General features: G+C 42.1%; 1 protein-coding gene across 1 annotated transcript in view; it reads right to left on the minus strand.

Moving 5' to 3' along the window:
* Positions 1-24227, minus strand: part of ipo11 (importin 11) — a 217581-nt gene that overhangs the window by 150858 nt on the left and 42496 nt on the right. The window contains exons 8-14 of the mRNA XM_079517126.1: positions 19805-19853; positions 13019-13089; positions 10409-10601; positions 8518-8670; positions 6279-6322; positions 2784-2874; positions 829-876 (exon numbers count right to left, since the gene is read on the minus strand). Coding sequence (XP_079373252.1) covers positions 829-876; positions 2784-2874; positions 6279-6322; positions 8518-8670; positions 10409-10601; positions 13019-13089; positions 19805-19853 — 649 coding nt within the window. The remainder of the gene's footprint in view (positions 1-828; positions 877-2783; positions 2875-6278; positions 6323-8517; positions 8671-10408; positions 10602-13018; positions 13090-19804; positions 19854-24227) is intronic.

Genomic DNA, 24227 nt, shown 5'->3' on the forward strand with positions numbered 1-24227 from the left:
ACTAAACTTATTTGACTAAATATTGTGGAAGACTATCTGGCTCTTGGAAATGATTTGACTGCAGGTGGTAGAGATGCAGATATGGTGAAAGGTGGGTGATGCGGGTGACAGGAACTGTGAGAAAATCTGAGACAGATAAATTAAGGGGCAAGAGAGAGCAGGCAGGGAAGCAAGAATTGTAATGTACAGTAGATGGGAGCCTGGGGAGTGAATGAACTCTTAGCAGCTGCAGTGGGACCTCGTGAATATTCGTTCTCACCATTCATCATCATGGATGGATGAACATAGAAAGGACGGATGGGCGAGCAAGCTGTGAAAAGTTGGCGTTGAAAAAGCATAAGGCCCTAAAGCAGGGGTCACGGGATTCTCAGAGTTACTACATGGTAGGCCGCCAAATCTTTGTGTGATTGGATTTATTTTATTAAGTTAACTACTTCAACCTAGCAGAGATAATAAACAGTTTTCTGTAATGGCGCTTACCACAGTATTATGTAAGTAATTTCTGCTTTTACTGACAGCGGCAGTACACAGTGAGCGCCTGCCTATAACATGCCTAAATACTGACTTAGACTGCGGCGTCTAATGCCGCAGATCCCCTTCAAACTGACAAACAGTATCAGATCTACCAAGGGAAGAGAGGGGTCAAATAGACAGCAAGAGAGTGGCAGGAGAGGGGTAAAAGAGAGAGAATGTTGGTGAGAAGTTGACAAAGCGGTGCGAGAGATAAGAATAGAGCAAGAGAGACGGAGAGAAGAGTCGATCAAGAGAGTGAAGGACGAAAAACAGATGGGAAATTCAATACAACGAATGAGGGATGGTTTGACTCACCTGCATCCTTAATCCGTAACTGTACAGCATCCTCTACATTTGTCGGACCTGGTAAAGCACATAAAGTAGGTTTAACCACTTAAACCTTTATGGTTGACTGGAGTCGCTGTACATTAAATATATTTCCTGAAAATAGCCAATCTATGTGAGCTTGTGGACCTGCTATTTTCGGCATAGGTTTTCGCCAGAATACGGATGTGTTTAAAGGAGCATTCAGTGATTTGGGTGATTTGGAAAAAGAGCAGACCAAGTACAGCACCAAAACAAGTCAAGTAAGTATTTGTTTACAGGTAAGGATAGAGGATTTAAGATGTAGGGGACAAACAGATGGATTTTAAACACTGGAACAAATGCCGTTCTTAACAGAAAAATCACACCTGTGTGAACTGAGGCAGGCTGCTCAACAACACTGCTGGTTGGCTGCAGTTATAGTTTTAGTGCTCTTTAGGTCACCCAGCGGTATTGCAGCTGCTCGTACTCCAGACAGACGGACAGACAGACAGACACACGCGGCCAGTCATTCGAACAGTTAAGCTTCGTACACACATAAAGAACAACTGTTCTGTGCTCTGCCTGTGTTTCATAGCCGCCTCAAGGCTTTTCCAATGGAAGTCACATGGTTTGACCAAACATTTTTGTTTGATGCGGGGGAGTGGGCAATCAGTGTTTGGTCAGTGTTTGGTCAAACCACGTGACTTCCATTGGAAAAGCATTGGGGCGGCCATGAAACACAGGCAGAGCACAGAATATTCGTTCTTTATGCGTGTACGAAGCCTTAGGCACCGCTCAAAAATCATGCAACATACAACACAAGAACAAAGGGTCTGCACTCAACCATTCATAAACCCACCCCCTCATTTCCTTCACTCTTTTTCTCTCCTTATTGGCTAATCGTTACTATCTTATAATAGCTAAAAGCTAAATACAGGGTCCATCTTCCACCATACAATTGTCTGATCAGGTATCCAAACGGAGGCCATTTCCACTCCATCAGTGACAACAGAGGAAGGTTTGGGGGAGAAACAGAGGGGAGCGCAATACCCCTTCTGTTTGAGCATGGCCACCCATAATTAGCAACAACAAAACCACCACACGTCATCACCACCTGTGGGGTGTGTGTGTGTGTGTGCGTGCGTGCTTGTGTGTGCGCGCGCCCACTCCACGGAAACTGCACTCGAATGAAACTGCACACGAATGTTATTTACAGTATGATTGTTTTTTTTATTGCAATTACTATTTCTATGCCTGAATGCCCCTGCCGACAGATTCAGTAGCGTACCTCGGAATCTGTTCTTGAGAGATTACACCTGATGACTTGGATGGAGTTGCAGGAAATGAATTGAGTGTGTGTGCGTGCACACAGTGATTGTGTACATCATCTATTTTCGCTACTTTTGGAAATGTTTAATTAAACATAATATATAATTATGTTCTTGTTCTATAATTATATATTCCATAATATATAATTGGAATCACTGCAACACATGCAGAAACAGAGATGAAAACTAAAGGATCATTATGTAAAAGAATGGGCAACACTAACGGGCCTTCGCGTTTCAGAAGTAATATTTTGAAAGGAAAATGCTGTAATAACATTAGTCTTACAACTGTTGCTTAATTGCTTTGAGCCCAGATTGTTGTGTGTGTGTGTGTGTGTGTGTGTGTGTGTGTGTGTGTGTGTGTGTGTGTGTGTGTGTGTGTGTGTGTGTGTGTGTCTAATTTGCAAGTTGACCTAGCCATGGGGGCAGCATAGAGTACTTTGCAAATACAACACATAAAATGCAGCTGAACGTATATCATTAAAACAGATCCATAATGGTTAACCCAACTACCCAAGCCCCCAGGGAGGCTCTCCAACGTTGAAGTGCTCACATTAGTCTTACAACTGTTGCTTAATTGCTTTGAGCCCAGATTGTTGTTGTCATACTGCAACAGGTGAGAACAGAAAAACAGACCTTGGAGATTCTGCACCATCTCTAGCAGCACCGGGGTCAGTGTCTGGCTGTAGTTGTGGAAGATATCCAGGAACAAGACTTCTGTACAAGGCTAGAGAGGGAGAAAGAGAAAGATGACCGAAAATAAGAACTGGATCAGTAGAATGGAAAGAAATACAGGTAGACATACTGTACTGTAAAAAGTGAATAGAGCTCTGTTATGCCAGTGCGCTAGCCAGGCTCAACGACTTAAAACCATTACAACCCGGAAAGCATCCGTGTCATTTTAGATTTTTGCGTTGGCTATTCAAAATAGCAGACATACAAGTTATCTGCTATTTTGGAACATTCCTGAATTTGTGAGAACAACTGATGTAGAAGGCATTTGTAGAATCGGCCTCACTCTTAACACATTTTGTGCCCAAAACGTCTGTGGACGTCTTGGGTATTACCGCACGTGCATAGCCCAAGACGTCTGTGGACGTCTTGGAAAAAATAAATAAATAAATATATATATATATATATATATATATATATATATATATATATATATATATATATATATATATATATATTTTTTTTTTTTTAATCACAAAAATCAAAACCATCTTTTTTTAAAAAAAAATATACGTGGTGCCAAAGTTTGTGTTTTCGCCATTGAGAATGCATTTGGCGTTTAAATGAAATAACTCAGAAACTATAAAACATTTCAAAGTAAAAAGTTCCAGCATGTGTCTCCAGTCAGCTGAATTATAAAAAATGTGAATGGATTTTCTAGGTGAAAGTGATTTTGGGCAGTTTTGCGTGGGCTCTCAATGTGTTAAAGGTACATTTTGCTAGAGGTTTGGATTGCCATGACATAATGTTGCACCGTTGAAAATATTGTCCTCATTGATTTACACAAAGTGCAAAGTGAAACAGATCGCAGAGTCACTCTTTTAGAACATAAACGAACGCAACAAAGGATTCTACCAATGTACATTATGAAACCATGGCAATAAAAAATAAATGTCAAGTTCATGTTCATTTACATGAATTACTGTAGAAGAAGATCCAGAACGGAATGTTTAAATAGTCAGAATGACAGACTGACAAAAAATCAACCTGGTATAGAAATGCTCAAAATATTTCCAGCTTTGCGGCTGGGGCTGATGTGTTTTGCCGGTCTGGTCTACGTGACAACAAATGTTTGTAAACCGGTCAAACTATTTTCAGGGAAGATATTTTCTATAAATGGGACCAAGTATAGACGCCAGGGGGACCCTGATGAAAGGATATAGGCTTCAAGTGGTTAAGACCAATGTATATACTTATGACAAATGACAAAAATAGGCCATCCACAAACACATTGTGATGCAAAGTGCAAAGTTAGACTTGTAGCTTTGAATTTTTCATCTATAATGACATGCTAGTTTTTATGCATTTTACTTGCATTCCTATATTCTAGGGGGAACACTGGAAGTGGTTATAATTTCCTATCCACAACTGCACCGCCCTCAGGGATAGTGGACAGATTAATTTGTACACAAATGACTGATCATGTGTTTGTCTGTGATTGTTGTTGTATTGCCTCTCAACTGCACAAATGAAGTTCCTCAAGGAAAATAAGTTATGTGGAATTGAAGTTGACACTTGACATACAATGTTGTGTTGTATCGCAGTTGCTGGTATTTGATATGCTCAAAGACGTTGACATTTACTAATCGTCTATGGAGGTTTCATTCAGTGCAATTCATGGGCAATGTAAATTGTGTTTAATTTCTTTCTCAGCTCAGACATGTTTATTTCTTGGGCTGCCTAAGTGCTTCATTATGATGTGGATGATGTCGTGTTGGCTCCTACGCCAAACCTTGGATATAATAAAATCAAACAAAAGATTTCAAGACTGCTAGATCTAATATTGGTTTCTTAAACTTTCTTTATTTCTATCTGCGCAGGCTTGATGATAAAAACACAGAGAGCAGTGTGAAAAACCTCTACTTTAGTATTAACTAACCTGCTGCAGAGGACTCACTGATCAAATCTAAAAGTCATTACTGTCAAAATAACAATAAGGGCTGCTTCTTATTTGCAGCACCATGTCTCATCTTGCATTAACCTTTGTACGAGACAGCTGCAAGGTTAACAAACCTAGGAAGATGCCGGACGACAGTGAATTTGTCGATGACAACAAGCAAGAACAGGAAAGACTCAAATAGCAAACAAATCTTCCAGCAACAACTTGGCTGGGTCTAATGTCTGGTTTGTGCTTGGTTGTGTGCCATGCATATCTGCTGTAATGTCCTGTGCAGTGTGCACGAGACATGACGGATGAACAATTGAACATATAGAGTAATTATGGACATGAAGACACACACCACATTTGGTATAGATGAGAGCCATCCCAACAGTGCTGCTGTGATAGTGAGAGATACAATCAGGAATTGGGGGTGTGTGGTTGCAGTGCCAACAAATACATCACAGAAGGACTGTGAGTACAAAACACTGCTCTGCCTGCAGGATCCCCTGGGGGCTGCCTCCACTGATACAGAGTCTAGTAGCCAGCCCATAGAGCCCCATTGTGAACCCGGACATGTTGAGTACACCAACGTTTTATGTTAGAAATGTTTAGTATGGGTCCCCAGCATGTAGAAACTGCCGGATGCTAACTTGCATATGTTGAGCAATTTTTGTAATCGGTATAATCTGTGACCATACCATTAACAACCTATAGAAGACAAAATATTCAAAATGTCATCATGCTTTATGTAGCATGTGACATGTCAAACTAGGGGGTTTTCATGATGCTGAATCCAATCCAAGCATTAGTTTTGCAAAAAAAACACTCATTGGGCAAAAAACGGCCATGCCCACTTGCCCAATTGTGCTGACATCACATTTGTGATGACGGTATGATACTATTATGCCAATTACAAAAATTGCTCAACATATGCAAGTTAGCATCCGGCAGTTTCTACATGCCGGGGACCCATACTAAACATGTATAACATAAAACGTTGGTGTACTCAACATGTCCGGGTTCACATTCTGGCTACTAGACTACTCAGTGTGCATTGGTGCATAATATTATGGGTTTCTCTAGTTTAAGAAATCTCTATGTAATCTCGATGAAAAAGCTTTAAGTAAGCACTGAGTCACACAGACTTTAATAAGTCATAGTATAGGTCTTGGAAAGGACTTTCCCCCCACAGGAATATACTGTACTTCTCTGTGATTCTTTAGTAGCTGTGTGTGTGTGTGTGTGTGTGTGTGTGTGTGTGTGTGTGTGTGTGTGTGTGTGGTATAATTTGCAAGTTGACCTAGCCATGGGGGCAGCATAGAGTACTTTGCAAATACAACACATAAAATGCAGCTGAACGTATATCATTAAAACAGATCCATAATGGTTAACCCAACTACCCAAGCCCCCAGGGAGGCTCTCCAACGTTGAAGTGCTCGGCCCTACTGGTCAAATAAACTAGAGTGTGTGTGTGTGTGTGCGTGTGCGTGTGCGTGTGCACGTGCGTCTCTACTCACCCGCAGGCTGTATTTCCACGAGTCACCACCTGTTTCTTCAACAGCTGTCCAGGAAAACAAAACAACAAATTCAATTCAACTAGAACTAGAAAATTACCATGGCTGGGTAATTAACAGTACCCGAAGAAGTTGCAGGGAAAAGAGCATTTCTAAAAATACGGTTCAACTTTTTTGCATTTGTGTCACCCCCTAAGCCAAGGGCAGAAGGGAAAGTTTTTTGGGGGGTGCGTCATTGATTACGTCACAGCGTTAGCTGGACGTAAAACATATGAATATTTCTTTGGAGGCAACAGGAATCACCCCTGAATAGGAATTTGGTTTCATCAGAAACAAATTGGGGAACTTTGACTTGGATGGTAGTCAGGGTAGCAAAAAACTAACAAGCTAAAATGATAGGCAACATTGAAATTAATGTATTGAGTATCTGCCGTGTTCAGCTAAAGTTTCGCCTCCACTGATGTGTCCACTGAAAAACATCATAATATTTACAAACCGAAAAGGGCCTGTAGAGAAACCTGTGCGTTTTTTGTAAGGAGTTGCCAACTGTCAGCGGGCACGAAAAGTTTGATGCTGATCGCCCAGTAGTTTGCCTAATTAGCTAAAAACATACCCTGGTAGAGATAATGAAAATAAAGTGTAGGAGTATAGAGAGCAGGCAAAGAAAGAACAGTGCTGGTGCAGGTGAGGAGAAAGCAGAGAAAAGAAGTTAAGACAACAGAGAAGTGTTGTGAAAAGGAGAAACTCAATGAAAAAGCTGGGAGTGCACTGTAGACAGTTGGATTATGCTGTAAAATCAGACTTTTGGCATTATACATAAGGGGCCCTTGAAGTGGGGAAGGTAAAGGTGTGTGCTATAAAAATGTATCATAAATGTCACTATAATATGGTGTAGAGTGTGTCCACTAAAACAGACTTAAAGATTCACAGTATCAATATCATGTTTTGCTCGGCCAGCTCTAAGGCTCCCTTTTGGCTCCACAAATACTTCAGGGAAATGTGAACAATACGAGGAGAGGAAGGGCGGTAAACCTTAAGAAGTGGAGCTACAATAGAACACAAATCAAATAAAAAGGTCTAGGGCATTCATGCTGAGATGAACAACACACATGCTGGAGAGTAAGCTTTTCGGTATTATACTAGAAAGGGGGCATTGTTTGTGCCCCTTTAGTTTGCAATGTTTTTTCATGTTTTGACCAATGTCATTTCACTTGAAAAATAAGGCAGTGGATCAATATAAAAACAATAAAAAAGAATAATAAGATAAGAAATGAACGTGCCTCTTTCATCAGGATGATGAAGTGCTGTGCTTCTACTGTTGGCCATTAGTGATAATTTAGTGGATCAAATCAGATGGTGCAAAGGTTGAGTCATAAAACCAGCCTCTACTTGTTATGAGAAGAGAGCAGGAGAAAAATCTGAATAAAATATGAAAAGAAAAGGAGGTGCAAAGTGGTGATTAAAGAATATAAAAAACTGTCAAAAGATCTTGAAATTATCTAAAGCAGTGCATTGATATCCAAACAAAATGTACTTTGTAATTTGTACTTTGAATATTTTTAAGAGCAAGTACTACTGTAGTTTAACTCAAGTACAAATAGAAAGAACCTTTCCCTTTGAGTAAGATATATTGTGTAATATGATTATGGTCTCTATACCTTGACCCAATTAAGTACTGGGGATGAATACTTTGTCCACCACTGGCACTGAGTAATATCTTTTAAAAAAAGAATCACACCCATGTGAACTGAGCGGTGCAACTACGGTATACTGTTATTGTTATAGTTACTGTACTGAACCCCTGTACTACTGTACTGTACTATGTAGTCACTGTGTACTGTACTGTACTGTACTGTACTGTACTGTACTGTACTGTACTGTACTGTACTGTACTGTACTGTACTGTACTGTACTGTACTGTACTGTACTGTACTGTACTGTACTGGTGATACACAAAGCACAACAGCGCCACTTTGTCACCTGTTGGTACCCCAGACAGACAGACAGACAGACAGACAGACAGACAGACAGACAGACAGACAGACAGACGCGGCGAATTATTGGAGTGTGTGCACCGCAGAAAAAGTTGTATGCCAGTTTTGATGTGCTCTGTCCAGTAATGACCTACAGAAAATATGGTAACAATTACAACATACGGTTTAGAAGGACAGGTCTGTCTGTCTGTATGCATGTACTGTATGTGGTTGTTTTTGGTTGTGTGTAGTCTATTGCGTGCTCATACCAAAGCTCTCAGGATCCTCTTCCCACATGGCCAGCTCTTCCTCTGTGAGGAGGAAGTAATGAGAGACAAGCCGGCAGCCAATTTCAGTCAGTGTAGGGTGTGTGAAGAACGCTGTCTTTATCTTGTGAGCCTCGAGACTCTCTGGTTTACTGTCTGGGGTGGCGGGGGAGAAAGAGAGACTCAGAAAAATAATAATACCTTACCTATCCTGGCTGTGCCAGCTTAATTCCCTCTAGGGGGGGGGGGGGGGCAGGGGGGGGGGGGGGGTAGTGGTCCCTGCCCGGTCAGTGATTCCAGCTTGTGCTGTTGCCTTAGGTCCCAGGAACCTAAGGCGACAGCACGAGCTGGAATCACCGGCCAGGCAGGGTCCAGGGGCCTCTCCCCTCCCCCTCCATCCCAGTCCGTCCGTCTGTCTGTCCGTCCGGGAAAACAGTATATAGTCTGTAAACATACATATTTTTCCATACATTATTTTACATTTTCCATACTTGTGTAGGAACCCTGTTCTCTTAAAATAAAATGAATACATATCTTTTAGAAGTATAGTTACCATCTGTTTTTACTGTGGTATAATACAAACTGGTTTGTATTTATTTATCATTTTGTGTGTACTGACCAAAGCAAAATACATTTATCTTGTGAACAATAAAGTGCATCAAATTTAGTTATAGTTATTTAGTTATAAAACATTTTCAGTTAATCAGCCCTAAACAGATAATTATTCATTTTCATATACATTGTAACCGTGTACACACAACCCATTCCTTAGTAATTACGTGATACAATCCCAACACGACAACCTAGTCATGGAAGCTAGCTAGAGTTAGGTATCCATGAATTGCGTAATCATTTGAATTACAATGCCAGAGTTCAGTATATGGTATTGTAAATTGAGTATATTTTGGTTTGCATGTCCTAATTTAATATGTTACAACATGGCCGGTAAGCATGCTCGTTATAAGCACATTTGCAGTAATAGTTTCCACCGTTAATCTCAACACCATGCCTCCATTTGTCTTTCCATGTGCACCACTACCTGTATCATTATTGGTACAATGCTAACGGCACTGTGCGCACACAGTAATCCCAGGTACAATGCTAACGGCACTGTGCGCACACAGTAATCCCAGGACACACACAGATAGCTGTCATTCAGGTATACTGACATCATCGCACTATTAAAGGTGTCAGGGGAATGCTGTGCTGCAAGTTTTAACTTCGCCTTTAGCTGTGTAACCTTACACTCCAAAGTCTAGCACACTTGAAAAGCAGAAAAACTATGCAAACCTACAGTAAAAGGGATTCAACAGTGGTGGTGGCCAGGATGTGGGCAAAAGTACACCAGTGCCTGGAAGTCACTACTTACTCTGATTGACAACCCCCGTTTGGTTGGTAAAACAAAGGGCAGAGAGCTGTGCTAATGAAGCACTGGAGGCCCACCGACAGCTTGAATTAAACATGAGTGGTATTGAAGTGATAGTAGCATGCTGCTTTCTGCTGTCGCACAAACACTAGAGCATGGTTGGCTCAACAGTCACTATCCTCCTTTGAATTTATACAGTTGTGCACCAGTGTCGCACATCAAAATAGCCAATCCAATCCAAGTGATCCATGTGATCCAAGATCACAACGTGACGCGTTTTGAGCTTGTAGATCTGCTATTTTCAGGGTGAGACGCCAGCGTGCATATAAGTACTGTATAAATAGAGCTTAATAGAGGTTATTGATGATCATCTGTACTGCATATTCGAGATCCTCTCCCCTCCTTATGTCTGTCGTGTCATTCCCAATTCCACACTCAAACTCTTTAGTCTTATACCCTGTCAATTCCATGTGTTAACCCAATTATTCCTCACCCGCCAACTGTGCATCCCCATCCCTCCTGTCCTACCGGCTATGTTCTTGGCAGGTTTGTAGGCATCGTTCTTGACGATCATCTTGATGAGGTTCATGCACTGGACAATGAAGCGCTCAAAGGTCACGCCCTCCCCGGCCGGCGTGAACACGTAGCTGACGGCAAATTCAAGGGAGCGCTGAATCAAAGGGATGAACGTGCACGGGTGGCACTCCAAGAAGTCCAAAAGCTATGGAGGGATGAGAGAGAGAGAGAAGAGCTGTTAGCAAGTAGTGGTGGCAGGGAAATGTGCCGTGGCAAAGGGAAGAGAGGCAGGGGCGCCCACTGGCCTAGTGGTCCAGGCGCATGCCACATATAGGCTCTGGCCTGACAGCGTGTTGCATGTTCGAGTCCCGTTCATGACAACCTTTGCTGCATTTTTGTCAGAGAGAGACTTGTCTCCCCCAGTCTCTCTCTCCCTCTTTCCTGTCATTCTTCACTTGTATCTATCAATAAAGGCAGAAAAGCCAAAAACTAATCTTAAAAAAGAGAGAGGCAGAGTAGCTGTCAGTGAGAGGTATTATTGTTATTTTGGGGGTATTTGTCATTGTGTATTATTTGCGCATACTGTACGTGAAATTTGTCCCCTACATTCACCCATCCTAACTACTAGGAGCAGTAGCTGGGTGCTCTTAACACAGCGAACGCTAACCACGTATCCGTACGTTATTAATTAATCAAACGTCCGGTGCGAATCACGTATCCATACGTTTTAATCACTTTTTTATTGCATACTTTCATTCATCTTTTTACCCACCCGGACAATAAAGAACCATCCCCCTGTCATTGCTGCTTAGTCCCGCTCACGTGATCAAAAAGTGTAAAATGGACGCGCCTATGCCATGATCTAGTCGGTGTGTGAATAGAAGAATCAAATTTCACCTAACCTCGCCTCACCAGGCTTTCCTCCACCTCGGACATTTCACCCAACACTATAATACTCGATTCCCCCCTCCTGTTTCTCCTGAGGAGGAGGGCCTTGCGAGATGGGGGCTCTGTCTCTCGGAAAAAAACATGATGAACGGAACGCTGCCTAAACACATGATCTGCACCGGATCGGCATTGCATAACGTCTGCAACACACATGGACAGATGCATGTTTCCTTCTTCATACTACGAACTAACAAACGAACCACAGTATCGACTCGAGGGGCCGCCATGACAACAGACAGTCTTCCGTTGGTGGATCACGTATCGCCATGCAGAGCCGTCATAATCGGAGATCGCTCGGACGTGTGATTGTAACGCTTTTTTATTCATTATAATTGTAGTGATAAGACCGCAATGAACGCGTCGGGGACGTAATCGACCCGGGTGTAATGTATAAGGAACTTTTCCGCGTCCTAAACCGTGGTGTTGTGATCTGTGGAAGTCATTTTTTCCTTGTCGTCAACATCACAGCCGGGCTTAGCACCTCTCTGGACGAGGTGAAGCTTTTTCCATCGCTCCAAAAGCTGCATGCCCAGGCATGTCCCCCTATACTAGCTTGCAAAACAAAATCAGCTAATGACAACGCGTCTCACCGTTATACTATAGTTCTGAACCGAACGGTGGAATGGGACTTTTTATAGCCGTACGGATCAAGACTTTTGCTGCCCAATGTGCCCATGGACCCCCCCCCCCCCCCCCATGTTACTGCGATCAAGACAATGAAAGCAGATCTGTGACTGTGAGATAGATTAGGCGAGGCGAGGCGATCATCATCTAAGAAAGCAGAGTTAAGGTTTATAGTCAGACATTGACAGGCTGATATAAAAATAAACACAATAAATCAAAATCACACCCCTGTGAAGTGAGTGGTGCAACTCTGTCCCAGAGTTGCACCACTCACTTCACAGGGGTGTGATTTTTATTATTACAGTAGAAGTTTACAGACCAAACTGTAAATAAAAGGTTTACATGACTTTCTGCCTCAGTCCGTATATAGCGAGCTGTAGTGAATAAGTAGAGAACAGAGTTGCACCGCTCACTTCACAGGGGTGTGATTTTTATTATTATTACAGTAGAATTGTTTTCCTTATGAAAGCAGAGAGTCTTCTGTTTCATACGGTATATAGTATTTATATGTCGCTATAGGCCTTATTTTGTGAATATTGAGGAGTTCACGTCCATGTCTTCTCTGAAGTTATCTGGTGGGCACAAGCTGCATTCAATAACCAATTACTGTCAAACTGTAGATGGGATCAATGTGTACTGTTTTCCTCGTAAAAGTACACATTCAGGGCTTTCATTCGGTGTATAGGATGTATAGGATATTTATTGTGTTAATTTTTATATCTGCCTTTCAATGTCTCTGACTTTAAACCATCCATAACTCTGCTCGCTGTTCAAGATAACCACTTCCAGGCAAAAGCAGGTGTTGCAAAAAGGTCAATATCTCCAGAATGGAACATGGTAAAATCAAAATGTATTTTTTAAATTGAAGTGGACAAGTTCAGCTTTCTTTTGATGTATGCGTGTGATTCTCGCTATAAGAGAACATTTTGCTGTGGGCCCCCGAACAAGGCCTTCGTGCAATGTTAAAGGTTAAGTCGCTCAGGGACACTAATTTTGTCTTCTAGGAAGTCGTTCGTGCAAGAACGTTCCCTCCGCTGCATGTAAACTCACCACTTTAGTGTACAGTATGATCGTCTTCTCCAGCTTCTCTCTGCATGTGCTGTCTGGACCAACCTGTCGACCTGTGAGACAAACAAACCACCTTATAACATGGTTTCTTGACGGATTTAAAAGTGAAATGAAAGTTGCATGATTACAGTATTAAATTACAGCGATTCCCTCTACTAATAACAATCTCATGACTATGAATTTAACAACACAGGATTTGCTCACCGGAGACATGTAAAAATGAAGTTAGAAAATATATCTTAACAGACTTGTAGGTAGGTTGATTGAATAGAGAAGCAGCTTTTTGGGGGGTATAATTTTCTTTTAATTCTTATTATATCAAAAAATCAACACAAAATAATGCGAATAGATTTTTTAAATAATTGATAATATTATATATAATTGATTTCAAAAGTTTGAAATAAGTGTGATAGTGGTTTGAAGTCATATCGCCCAGCTGCATATATTTGGTAGATGATTGGACCATTGATACTGTTTTCACTCTAATAAGCAGGCAGAACAGTACACAAGGGGAAGGAGACAGAGAGAGATAGAGAATTAGACATACAGGGATGAAAGGGGTTCTGGCATTGACATTCATACAGTGGTATGAATTTCCCTGAAGCTCTGGACTGTCACTGCAACTGCCCCCCAGCCCCAATCCCAGGGGGAATAACCAAAAGTATAATAGCTGACTTTTCTTCATGCAAGAAAGTGCAGCAATAAAAAAAGAATGCTGTCATAAAAACCGATCATTGGGCCGAGGATCAAGTGTCATGCGGTTAACTTTCAGCCACCCTGAGATTTGCCACCGGGGACACTAAAAGGTCCTAGGTTCATAGGAATTTCATAGGACTATTCCATAATCAATTAACTTAAAGGAAATATACATAATTCAAATGAACTGCTCATAATTTCGGGGTAACAAATAAACAGGTGTGAATGCCTTCAATGAATCACCACTTCAAAGGAGTTTAGGATGAAAGGGAATTGCGTTGGTTTGTGGACACACAATATGAAAGTATTGGAGAATATTGGTGGTTCGGGAGGTAGGTTTCCAGAAGCAACAGGTATAAAGTTTGGTGAGGATCTGACCAAAAGGAGAGTCGTAGACTCATCTAAATAATCTCTTGCAGCTGTGTGTGGCCGGAGAAGGAGCGGCCATTCACATGGTTTTTCTGTGAGTCTTTTAACAGCCACCGTTTTCCAAGCCATACAACATAGTCTCATCAACCGTCTTACACATCTTCCCACACTTGTACCCTTCTGTCACAAATAACTCCCGACATCTTCCTCCATCCAGAACAATCTGCCTGTACTCTCTTCTTCTCTTACACACACCCATGTTTTCAAACTCTTCACCATCTGTACTTGCATCCTCACCGTTCTACACACACACACACACAGTGTTATCTTGTTTTTTTGCCCAGGTTTGAATCTACACTGGTGTCCACACACACAATACATTGACGGAGATTTGATAGATGGGTTTGTTTATCCTAGTATTAGTGTTCAGCCATGAGACCATGAGCAACAACATTAATCAATGACACACACACACACACACACACACACACACACACACACACACACACACACACACACACACACACACACACACACACACACACACACACACACACACACACACACACACACACACACACACACACACACACACACACACACACACACACACACAGTGTTATCTTGTTTTTTTGCCCAGGTTTGAATCTACACTGGTGTCCAAGTCGGATTTATCAAAGGATCCTATACAGCCAATCCTACGGTAAATGTGGTTGCTCCTTAGACAAATCTCACGGCTGAAACCGACCGTCATTTAAATTACACACCCTTAAAGGGTGGGAAGCAGGGACATTTCCTTTTAAAAATAATGATGCATATCAAAGACCCCCTAAGTTAAAAAAAACTATTTAGAAAAAATAAAAGATTTAGGCACAGTTGCAGTAATAAATCCAAAGTAAGTACAAAGTATAGTAGCCACTAGATGGCGCACTTTCACAATTTTGATGACGTCAAGCTGTGAACACAGCTCCGCTTTCACAACGCGCCTTTGCTATGGACAATGTTCAGGTCACGATTGGTATGTCAATGAAAAAACCGTTATGAGGATAAAACCAGAAAAAGCACTAATACTACATCAGGGTTCTCCATTTTTAATTCACCAGGAAACGATGACAGCTCAGTCCTAATATATTCTGGTTTAGAGGGTGTTATTAGGCTGTAGTGTAAATCAATTATTATTCAGATTAACACTTATAATGAATTATCATATGGTTGGTTGCCATGGTTGGTCTCTGGTTGGAAAATGTACAAGAAAAAAACAGGCAGAATAACTGTGCATAAAAGTAAGTAATATAGCCTTGAGTTTGATGCAACAAGAATTTATCATCCATAACTGTATGTTTATTGTTTAGGCTACATGTATGAATTATTCTGCTCGGAATTCTCTCATTCTGAGACAATGGAGAACTATAATCAATCCATCCATACAAACAAACGTCTGCTATATTACTTCCTCTTCCACACTAATCGATTCACTATGGCCGCGCTGATCAGCGTTCGTTGATCACCCTTCAACACACAACCGGCCGCGGGGGTGACAGACTGACAGTAGCCTATACATCACACAATCCTCCCCGCTTGGATCATGATGACACGTCAATAAAACAGTAACAGTTTGCGATACCATTCTGTATTTTATTCTGCTTTTCGTCAAACAGCACACAGAATGTAATCATCATCATGGTACATTGTGCTGCCCGACCGTCGCGATTCAGGCCGTCACTGCAGTCTGCAATGCTGCACGGCGTAAAGTTTTTATTTTGCCAACTCTCATTCCATTCAAAAATAAAATGAAAAACATGTATATAGGCTAATAGTCTACCTCTACCTGTTCTGTCCACTATTAATCAAATGTAGTGTCACTGTTGTTCCAGCCACACAAACACAAGAATAGAGGGGTGAGATAGGGGGAAAAAAATAACCTCCATAAGACACCGAGTAATGTCACTAGTTACACCCGGAGAATAGCATTCATCATGGGCAAGCTGATCCGCCGTGAGTCCGCTGGCTGAAACAGCCTGGTTGCGATGGACACAGCCCCAAGCCAGTACAAGCTCTGTTTCCGTATCGATACGAAGAAAATGGCCGGCGCATTATTTACAAAAAATCTTGAGTGTATAACAGACATGTCATTGGTCATGTTAATCAAAAAAGTTATTTATTTATTTCATTATGAAAATGCTAAAATAGTGCAATTCCAAGGGGCTTTTAACATGGGATCCAATGGGATGACGTAGGTTAGATACTCAGGATGACACGCTGTTTTGGGTCGGCCCTCTCTGACGCGGTTGGGGTAGTGGCCACTAGTCCGCTCCGACTTCACACAGCATTGAACAGGCTGTATAGAGCCTTATAGTTGCATTTTCGAATATTATCACAACTTTGATAAATAAACTGAGACAAAGTAGATGCCAGCATGATACTCTGCCTTTACATATTCTCGAAACACCCCAATTTTACAACACGATTGAAGAACCGGAATATGACCTATACTTAACAACGTGTGGAAAGCCATTAAAGGTATATTCAGTGATTTCACTTAATTCAAATATTACTTATTTTTTCTGATTTTTTGGATAATCCTCCCTACTATAAAGTGTGCTGACCATATAAGGAGTTCCTCCCTGTCCCCAGTGAGCCCCTGGGGTCAAAAAACCCTAGTTTCGGTTTGGGTGGCAAAGCCTTCATCCAATCAGGATGAGAGGGGCCTTCCTCCAATCACGATCGAGTGGGGCAGGCCTTGGTGCACGTGCTGTTGGTCTGTTGTACTTCGCCCACTGTAGAGCGTGTGCATGTGCACATCTTGTTACTGGGGCGGACCAGGTTTTTTCCAAATCACCCAAATCACTGAATGCTCCTTTAAGAATGCCTCGCTGCCCACCCCCAATTGTGGAGATCTCGCCATGCGCCAACGTGGTCTACACAGTACACACCACATTGATAAATGAGGCCCATCGTCTTACTCCTGCTGACTTTCATTCCTCTTCTCTCCAGTGCATATGTCCACCTTTCCAGACTCTCTTCAACCTCCTCTCACTACAGATCCCAATGTTATCTGCCAAAAAGATCATCAAACCATGCCTAAGGCAATGTGTGTGTGCGTGCACGTGCACGTGCGTGTGCGTGCGTGCGTGTGTATGTGCACGCACCAAGAGGTCTACTAGCTGTCAAGTTGTAATCTAAACAGATGCTGTGTAAAGTAATCAAAGTTACTGGGGGGGCACTACAGATCAAGGTTGACAAGCACTTTGTGATCTACACAGTCACCAATCAGACCTGCACAAAGCTTTGAGGCACAGTCAAATAGAACTGGATTGTTGTGAGTGACAAGGCTGAGAGCCTGGGTAGAGAGACAGGGGGGCATTGGCTTTACTGCTTGTTATGTCACTGATGTCAACAACACAGCAATTACTTAGTGAGAGAGTGAGCTGCCTGAGACTAGAGCGAGAGAGGCACACGAGAAAGAAGAAAGAGAAGAAATACAGGGAGTAAACAAGCACCTCTACCTAAATCAAGGCATAAATGATCTGCAAATGCGGCCATGTTACAAATCAGATGGTCTTCATGTCTGAATGGTACATACATAGCCACTTCTCTTCTCTCAACAATCTGATGATAGACTGACAAAGAGGCGACCTCTATCGGAGAACTATCATTTCCCTGGGCGAGGCAGACTTCAGAACAGACAACAGAGACCAGATCCAAAAGACGGTAGGTTATTTATCTGACCTTATCTGGCTAACGAGGAGCTGATATTTCTCCCTTGCTCGCCTGAGAGCTGCCTCCCTCTCGCCACAAAATATCAACAGGACCCTGGCCCCCATCTCCCCCGCCTTCAGCAGAATAAATATTGGGAGTGATAGTGGCACCTAATATCAGTCATTATATTTCTGCCTCAGTCGGACGCTGCCATCTTGGTTTGCAGTACTCGAGACTGTTGACTCACGTCAAAGGGAAAGAGGTTGCTGTTTTTCCTTTGTTTTGCCAATGGGTTCGCAGATTGGTCTGAGACTAATCCTTCATTCAATAACTGCTGTGATAAAAGTTATGCTCACACAATTACAGAGACATTTCTTTTTTCAACGTAAGCCATGTTAGCTATGTGGAATGGTTATTGTGACTGGTGCCAAAACGGGGGCCACGCAAGTCGGGAACGGTACAAGTCGGGAACAATGCAAGTTGGGAATGTATGCCCATCCCAGTTATGCAATACCCTTTGTAACTAGATCAGTGGCCTTGTGGTTAGTGTCCGCCCTGAGATTGGAAGGTCGGGGTTCGACTCCCCGGCCAGGTCATACAAAAGTGGGATCCAATGCCTCCCTGCTTGTCACTCAACATCAAGTGTTGGATTGGGGGTGTACTTGTACATGAAGCCACCTCACCCTACAGAAACAGATCCACTGAACCGTCTGACTTCCCACTTGGCGTAGAACATGACATCACCAGTGACACCAGCAAGATTTAAATAACTGTCGGCAAAAATAAGTTGCTGACAGGTGGTTAGGAGAAACGGGGATGTATTGTGCTTGTATCATTGATAAGCTGTCTTGACAGCTTGTCTGTAAATTATCTATTGATGAGTTCAAATGTAGTCCTACATCTGCCATGTTGGGGACGAACACAGGTGTTTCAATTTGTCTGAACAGTCTGATTGGCGTAGAACTAATTCATTTGTTTGCAACACCTGGTCCCCAACATGGCAGATGTAGGACTACATCTGAAACTCATGAATACATTTTAGTCCAAAAATGTAGTTGCTCAGTCTTAAGTAATTGACAACCTACGACTACGGTAGTTTAAAACTTTGTTATTAATATTTTCTCATCTCCAGTTCAGCATATGGAAATGCATCGTGAGACGCCCCCTCCCCAAGAGTGCTTGTGCACATTAGCAGGCTTGTTCATGGCTCGACTCTGACAGGCTAACTCCACATACAGCAGTTTGTGACTTTGGGACACTAACACAAGTATGTGACAAATACCCGGAAGGAGGGTGTCCCCTAGTGGTGTTTTGCGCTGGGTGAGCAAGTTCTATTGATGAATGGGCTGTCATTGTGTATGCTGCCTCCTGTTCTCACATACTGTACCTCATACTGTACAGTATGTGTACCTCGTACACATACGATATCACAATTGTATTGAAACAGTACACAGCCCTACTAATAATTAGGATGGGTTAAATGCAAAGGGCACATTTGTGAGAATGTATTGACAAATATCCTAAAACAAAACTAATTTGCAGCCAAGGTTTGGTAGCTATATAAGCCACAGGATACAGGTGATGCAACCTGACTGTGTGAAATAATAATACAAAATCACACCCGTGTGAACAGAGTCTCTCTCTCTCTCTCTCTCTCATTAGCAGGCAACAGTGCAGCACTATCTCTCTCTCTGTGTTTCTGGCACAACAGCGCCACTTTTGCCCCTACTGGTACTCATAGTCACATAGGTTAAAGTCACATAGGTTAACACGGACATTGCTGTTCCTTGGAGTGGTTGCACCACTCAAATATAAAGGGAATAGCATCAAATCTCTCAAATTTCAACAAGGAGACAGATGCATCTTGCTAAGATAAAATTCAGTTTTGAGATTACTGACAGTATTGCTAAGAGTCAGATGCATATCAGCTCACGGCTGGATGCAAATCATGTTAGCTAGAGCCCTGATCTGATCTGACACAATGCAGAGAAAAGTGATACTCACAGCATTCCAGGAACTGCTTTAGCCTTTCAAACACTGCATTCAGAAAGCCCTGGAGAATGAAAGAAAGAAAGAGAGGCACAGAGTTTATTCTGACATGTCGGCAGGCACACCTTTCATGATTGCCCATTCACTACTAACCAGAAGTGGAAATAATAACCAAGTATTGCAATGATAAATTCTGTGTATGCGTGCATGGGTATACGGTATGCATAACCTCAGCCACCATGAGGCTGATTTGAAAACTGTCAAGTGGCATTTCTTCCTCAGCCTAGTGGGAATATGCATGCACAGTTTCACCGCAATCGGACGCTGCGTTGAGTAGTTGTGGCGATTTGTACAAAACGGGCTACTCCTGAAAAGTTTAGAAGCCAATCGTAGCCAATGAGGGTGGATTATGAGAAATCAAACAAACCCGTCTTGATCACATGACTGGAGAGCATGTGTACTGATTTGCGTGAAATTTGGATAAAATCTGAAGGAGTAATATTAGAAAATGTGTTTTACATATGTCGGCCTCCTGGTGGCGCTATAAAGAGCAGATGTGAAAAATTCCAGGCAAAGGTTTTTCCTTGGCCTCTAGGGAGTTGGCATACAAAGTTATCCACAGATCCATGCAGTTAGAGGTAAAAACACTTTTCGGCCAGTTATAGCGCCACCATGAGGCTGAGTTGAAAATGTTCACGTGGCATTTCTTCCTCGGCCTAGTGGGAATGTGCGTGCACAATTTCACGGAAATCACACGATGTGTTCATGATTTGCAGCATTTTGTTTGAAACTGAGCACTCCTGCGAACTTTGGAAGCCAATCTTAGCCAATTAGGATGGAGTCTGAGAAATCTGAAAGACCTGTTTCGTTGAATGGCTCTAGAGAGACTGTGTACCAATTTGTGTGATGTTTGGACAAAATCTGTAGGTGTACTGTCCAAAAACTTGTTTTGCACAAAGCGGCCTCCTGGTGGCGCTATAACAGGCCGTTCTCTGGAAATTCTGGGGCAGAGGTTCATCGTTGGCATCCAGGGAGTGTGTGCAAAATTTGGCATTGACTGGGTTAACGGTGCCAGAGATTAGCTGTTCACAGACGGACGGACGGAGAGCAAAACATACTCTCTCCCCATGCCTTCGGCCTGGTGGAGACAATTATGTACTGTATCTGGAGCTTAGCTGCAGAAAATACATCGACGGAGATTTGATAGATGGGTTTGTTTATCCTAGTATTAGTCTTCAGCCATGAGACCATGAGCAACAACATTAATCAATCACACACACACACACACACACACACACACACACACACACACACACACACACACACACACACACACACACACACACACACACACACACACACACACACACACACACACACACACACACACACACACACACACACACACACACACACACACACACACACACACACACACACACACACACACACACACACACACACACACACACGAGGAAGACAGGAAGAGAGGTCAAGGTTAAAGACAAAGCTGGGAAAATAGTGGGAGATGGGAACCGAGAACGAGATAAGGTGGGAGAGATATATCGAGTGAATAAGAGAATAAGAAAGTACGCATTCTAAATTCGAACCTACTGTATATTCGAATTGAAAACCTAAACAGACAAATTAAACAACCTGATTAATCTAAAAAGGCTTGTTTGGAAATACTATTGATTTTGGTCAGTACTGTAATTACTAAGGCTGTCACGATTCTCGATTCGTATCGAAATCGAAGTCGAAATTGACGTTCGAAATCACCAGCAGACGATATTTCATTGCATGCGCGGCCGTCCGTTTATTCAGTCCATTACAATTGGTGGACAAATAGTGGAGGTAGTAGACACTTTTAAATACTTAGGCACATATATTGACAGCAAACTCAATTTCAGTGAAAATACTGACCAGATTTTTAAAACTTGTAACCAACGCCTCCATCTACTACGCAAGCTCAACTCATTTAGAGTGAGTAAGCATATTATGGAAACGGTCTATAAAAACCTAGAGGGAATTTTGACTTTTAACATGGCAATGTGGTATGGAAATCTAAATGTAAAAGGAAGAGGCAAGCTGCAGCGAATAGTAAACCTAGCATCAAAAATCATCGGGAAGAGACAGCAACAATTAGGCTGTATCTACAAGGAGGTACTCCGTAAAAAATCTGTCAAGATAGCTAACGACCCCTCTCATCCACTCTGCAGGGAGTTCGAGCTACTTCCCTCTGGTAGACGGTACAAAGTGCCAAGAGCTAACCGTCATACCTAATGCCATTAAGGCACTAAATGATAACATGTCTCGCTAGATTTGTTTGTTTTTCCAATGTATCTGCCACTGTTGTCCTGCACATTTTGTTTTGCCGTGAGAAAATAATTGTGTTAAGTGTTGTTGTAACTGTTTGTTTTTTACTGTTGAGACCGAAGACAAATTTCCATACGTGGACAAATAAATGAAACTAACTAACTAACTAACTTCACCCTGGAACGTTTCTCACAGGGAATCGTGGGTTAGGTGAATCGTGACAGCCCTAGTAATTACCTCAGGGTAAACGTCTTTGTTGTCACATTTCTCAAAATTGTGAGACTTAATTTTATTTAAACAAAACATTACCAAAGTGTAGGCTAACCTAACTGAATATATTGGTTTGATTATCAAGCATGTTTCATGTCAAGGAACATATTGTTCCATGTTTATTACAACACAGCTCACTCAGAGCGTTAAATGTCAATTCTCTGCAACACTTAATAGCCCAGGCCTAATTTAAACCAGGGGTCTTCAACAGGGGGTCCTTAATACAGGGGGCTGCCAAACGTTTGTGTGATAGCAAGCAACATTTGCTTTTGTATTTGAATGTCCAAAAATACATATTAACATTAGGGCTAACAAAATCTCATCACGATATAGAATTTTTAAAATCACGATAACGATATACTCACGATATAGCATATTTTTTCCGATACCGATTTTCTATCCAAGAAATACTTTCTTTTCTTTCTTTTTTTTTTAATGTAATTGTGGCTTTCGCCTCTATTTTATATATTTTATAGGAGGGACAGACAGTAGGCCGACAGGAAATGGGGAGAGAGATGGGGGGTGACCGGTGACATGCAGTAAAGGCCATCAGGATCGGGAGTCGAACCCGCGGCACATGGCCAAAATGGGCTACCGGCCAAGGTGCCTGGACCGCTGAGCCACGGCCCAGGCCTTTTTCTTCTTTTTGAGTGGTGCAACCACTCCAAGGAACAGCAATGTCCCTATGTCCACGTGTCCCTATGTCCCTATGTTTAGAGTACCAGTAGGGGCAAAAGTGGCGCTAATGTGCTAGAAACAGAGAGAGATAGTGTTGCACTGTTGCCTGCAAATTACAGAGAGAGAGAGAGAGACGTAACGGTCATTTCTTGACCGTTATGGACACGGGGCGGCTCGCCGGAACTGGGCTGGCACCCTGGGCGCGTTCCTGTGGGTCTGGAAGTTCCGGGGGCCCACCAGGGAACCCCACACGGAGTTGCACCACTCAGTTCACACGGGTGTGATTTTTTTTAAGGCCGAGTACCAATTCAATATCAAGCCAATATCAAAAACGTATGCCAATTACAATATGCAAAATCATGATATGTTACACTTTCTGTTGTAGTTGTAGTTTGTTAAACTTTAGGACATGGGGAAGCTTAATGATGACAGGCGATAAAGTGAGAGACAACACGTCGTCAACTCTGCATGCCGAGCTGTGCATTTGTAGAGTGGATGTTTTTCTTTTCTTTCTTTTAACATGATGATCACAACTTCAGTTAGCGTCTTGTGGTGTTGTTGGAAGCTGTTGCTGAATTAATTACTTTTCAGATGGAAAGATTTATTTGGAACAATAAAACAAGAAGACACACAGCAGGACTGCATGTAGTAGGAAAGAGGTAGAAGTGTTTGCACAACGGAAAAGTTATTTGTTCAACCGTGTAAAACTGCGTGGCTCACGCGGTTTATCAAATTGACCCAACATGAAATCTCGTCAGCTATCATCTCCCTTCATGTTTGTTATGAAATAACAGCATAGAATAGCAGCGTGGCTGGGCGCTGTGAAGTAAAACACTGCCGTAACACTTGTTTTGCGACACGACGATATAAACGATAGAGCAAATTTTTCACGATAGACATTTTCTATCGTCCATACGATATATATCGTCATATCGCACAGCCCTAATTAACATGAATGCAATATATAATTAGCATAAAATAATGTGTAAACAAACAAACAAGTCCACTCCTCAGTGCAGGTCTTCGCCAGGCCGGGTGGCCTACTACTACTGTCGAAAAAACATAGTACCCGAGATTTTTTTATATATATATATATATATATATATATATATATATATATATATATATATACATACACACACACACACACACACACACACACAAACCCATTAGG

Source organism: Electrona antarctica (assembly GCF_951216825.1).
Source record: "Electrona antarctica genome assembly, chromosome: 12".
NCBI lineage: Eukaryota > Metazoa > Chordata > Actinopteri > Myctophiformes > Myctophidae > Electrona > Electrona antarctica.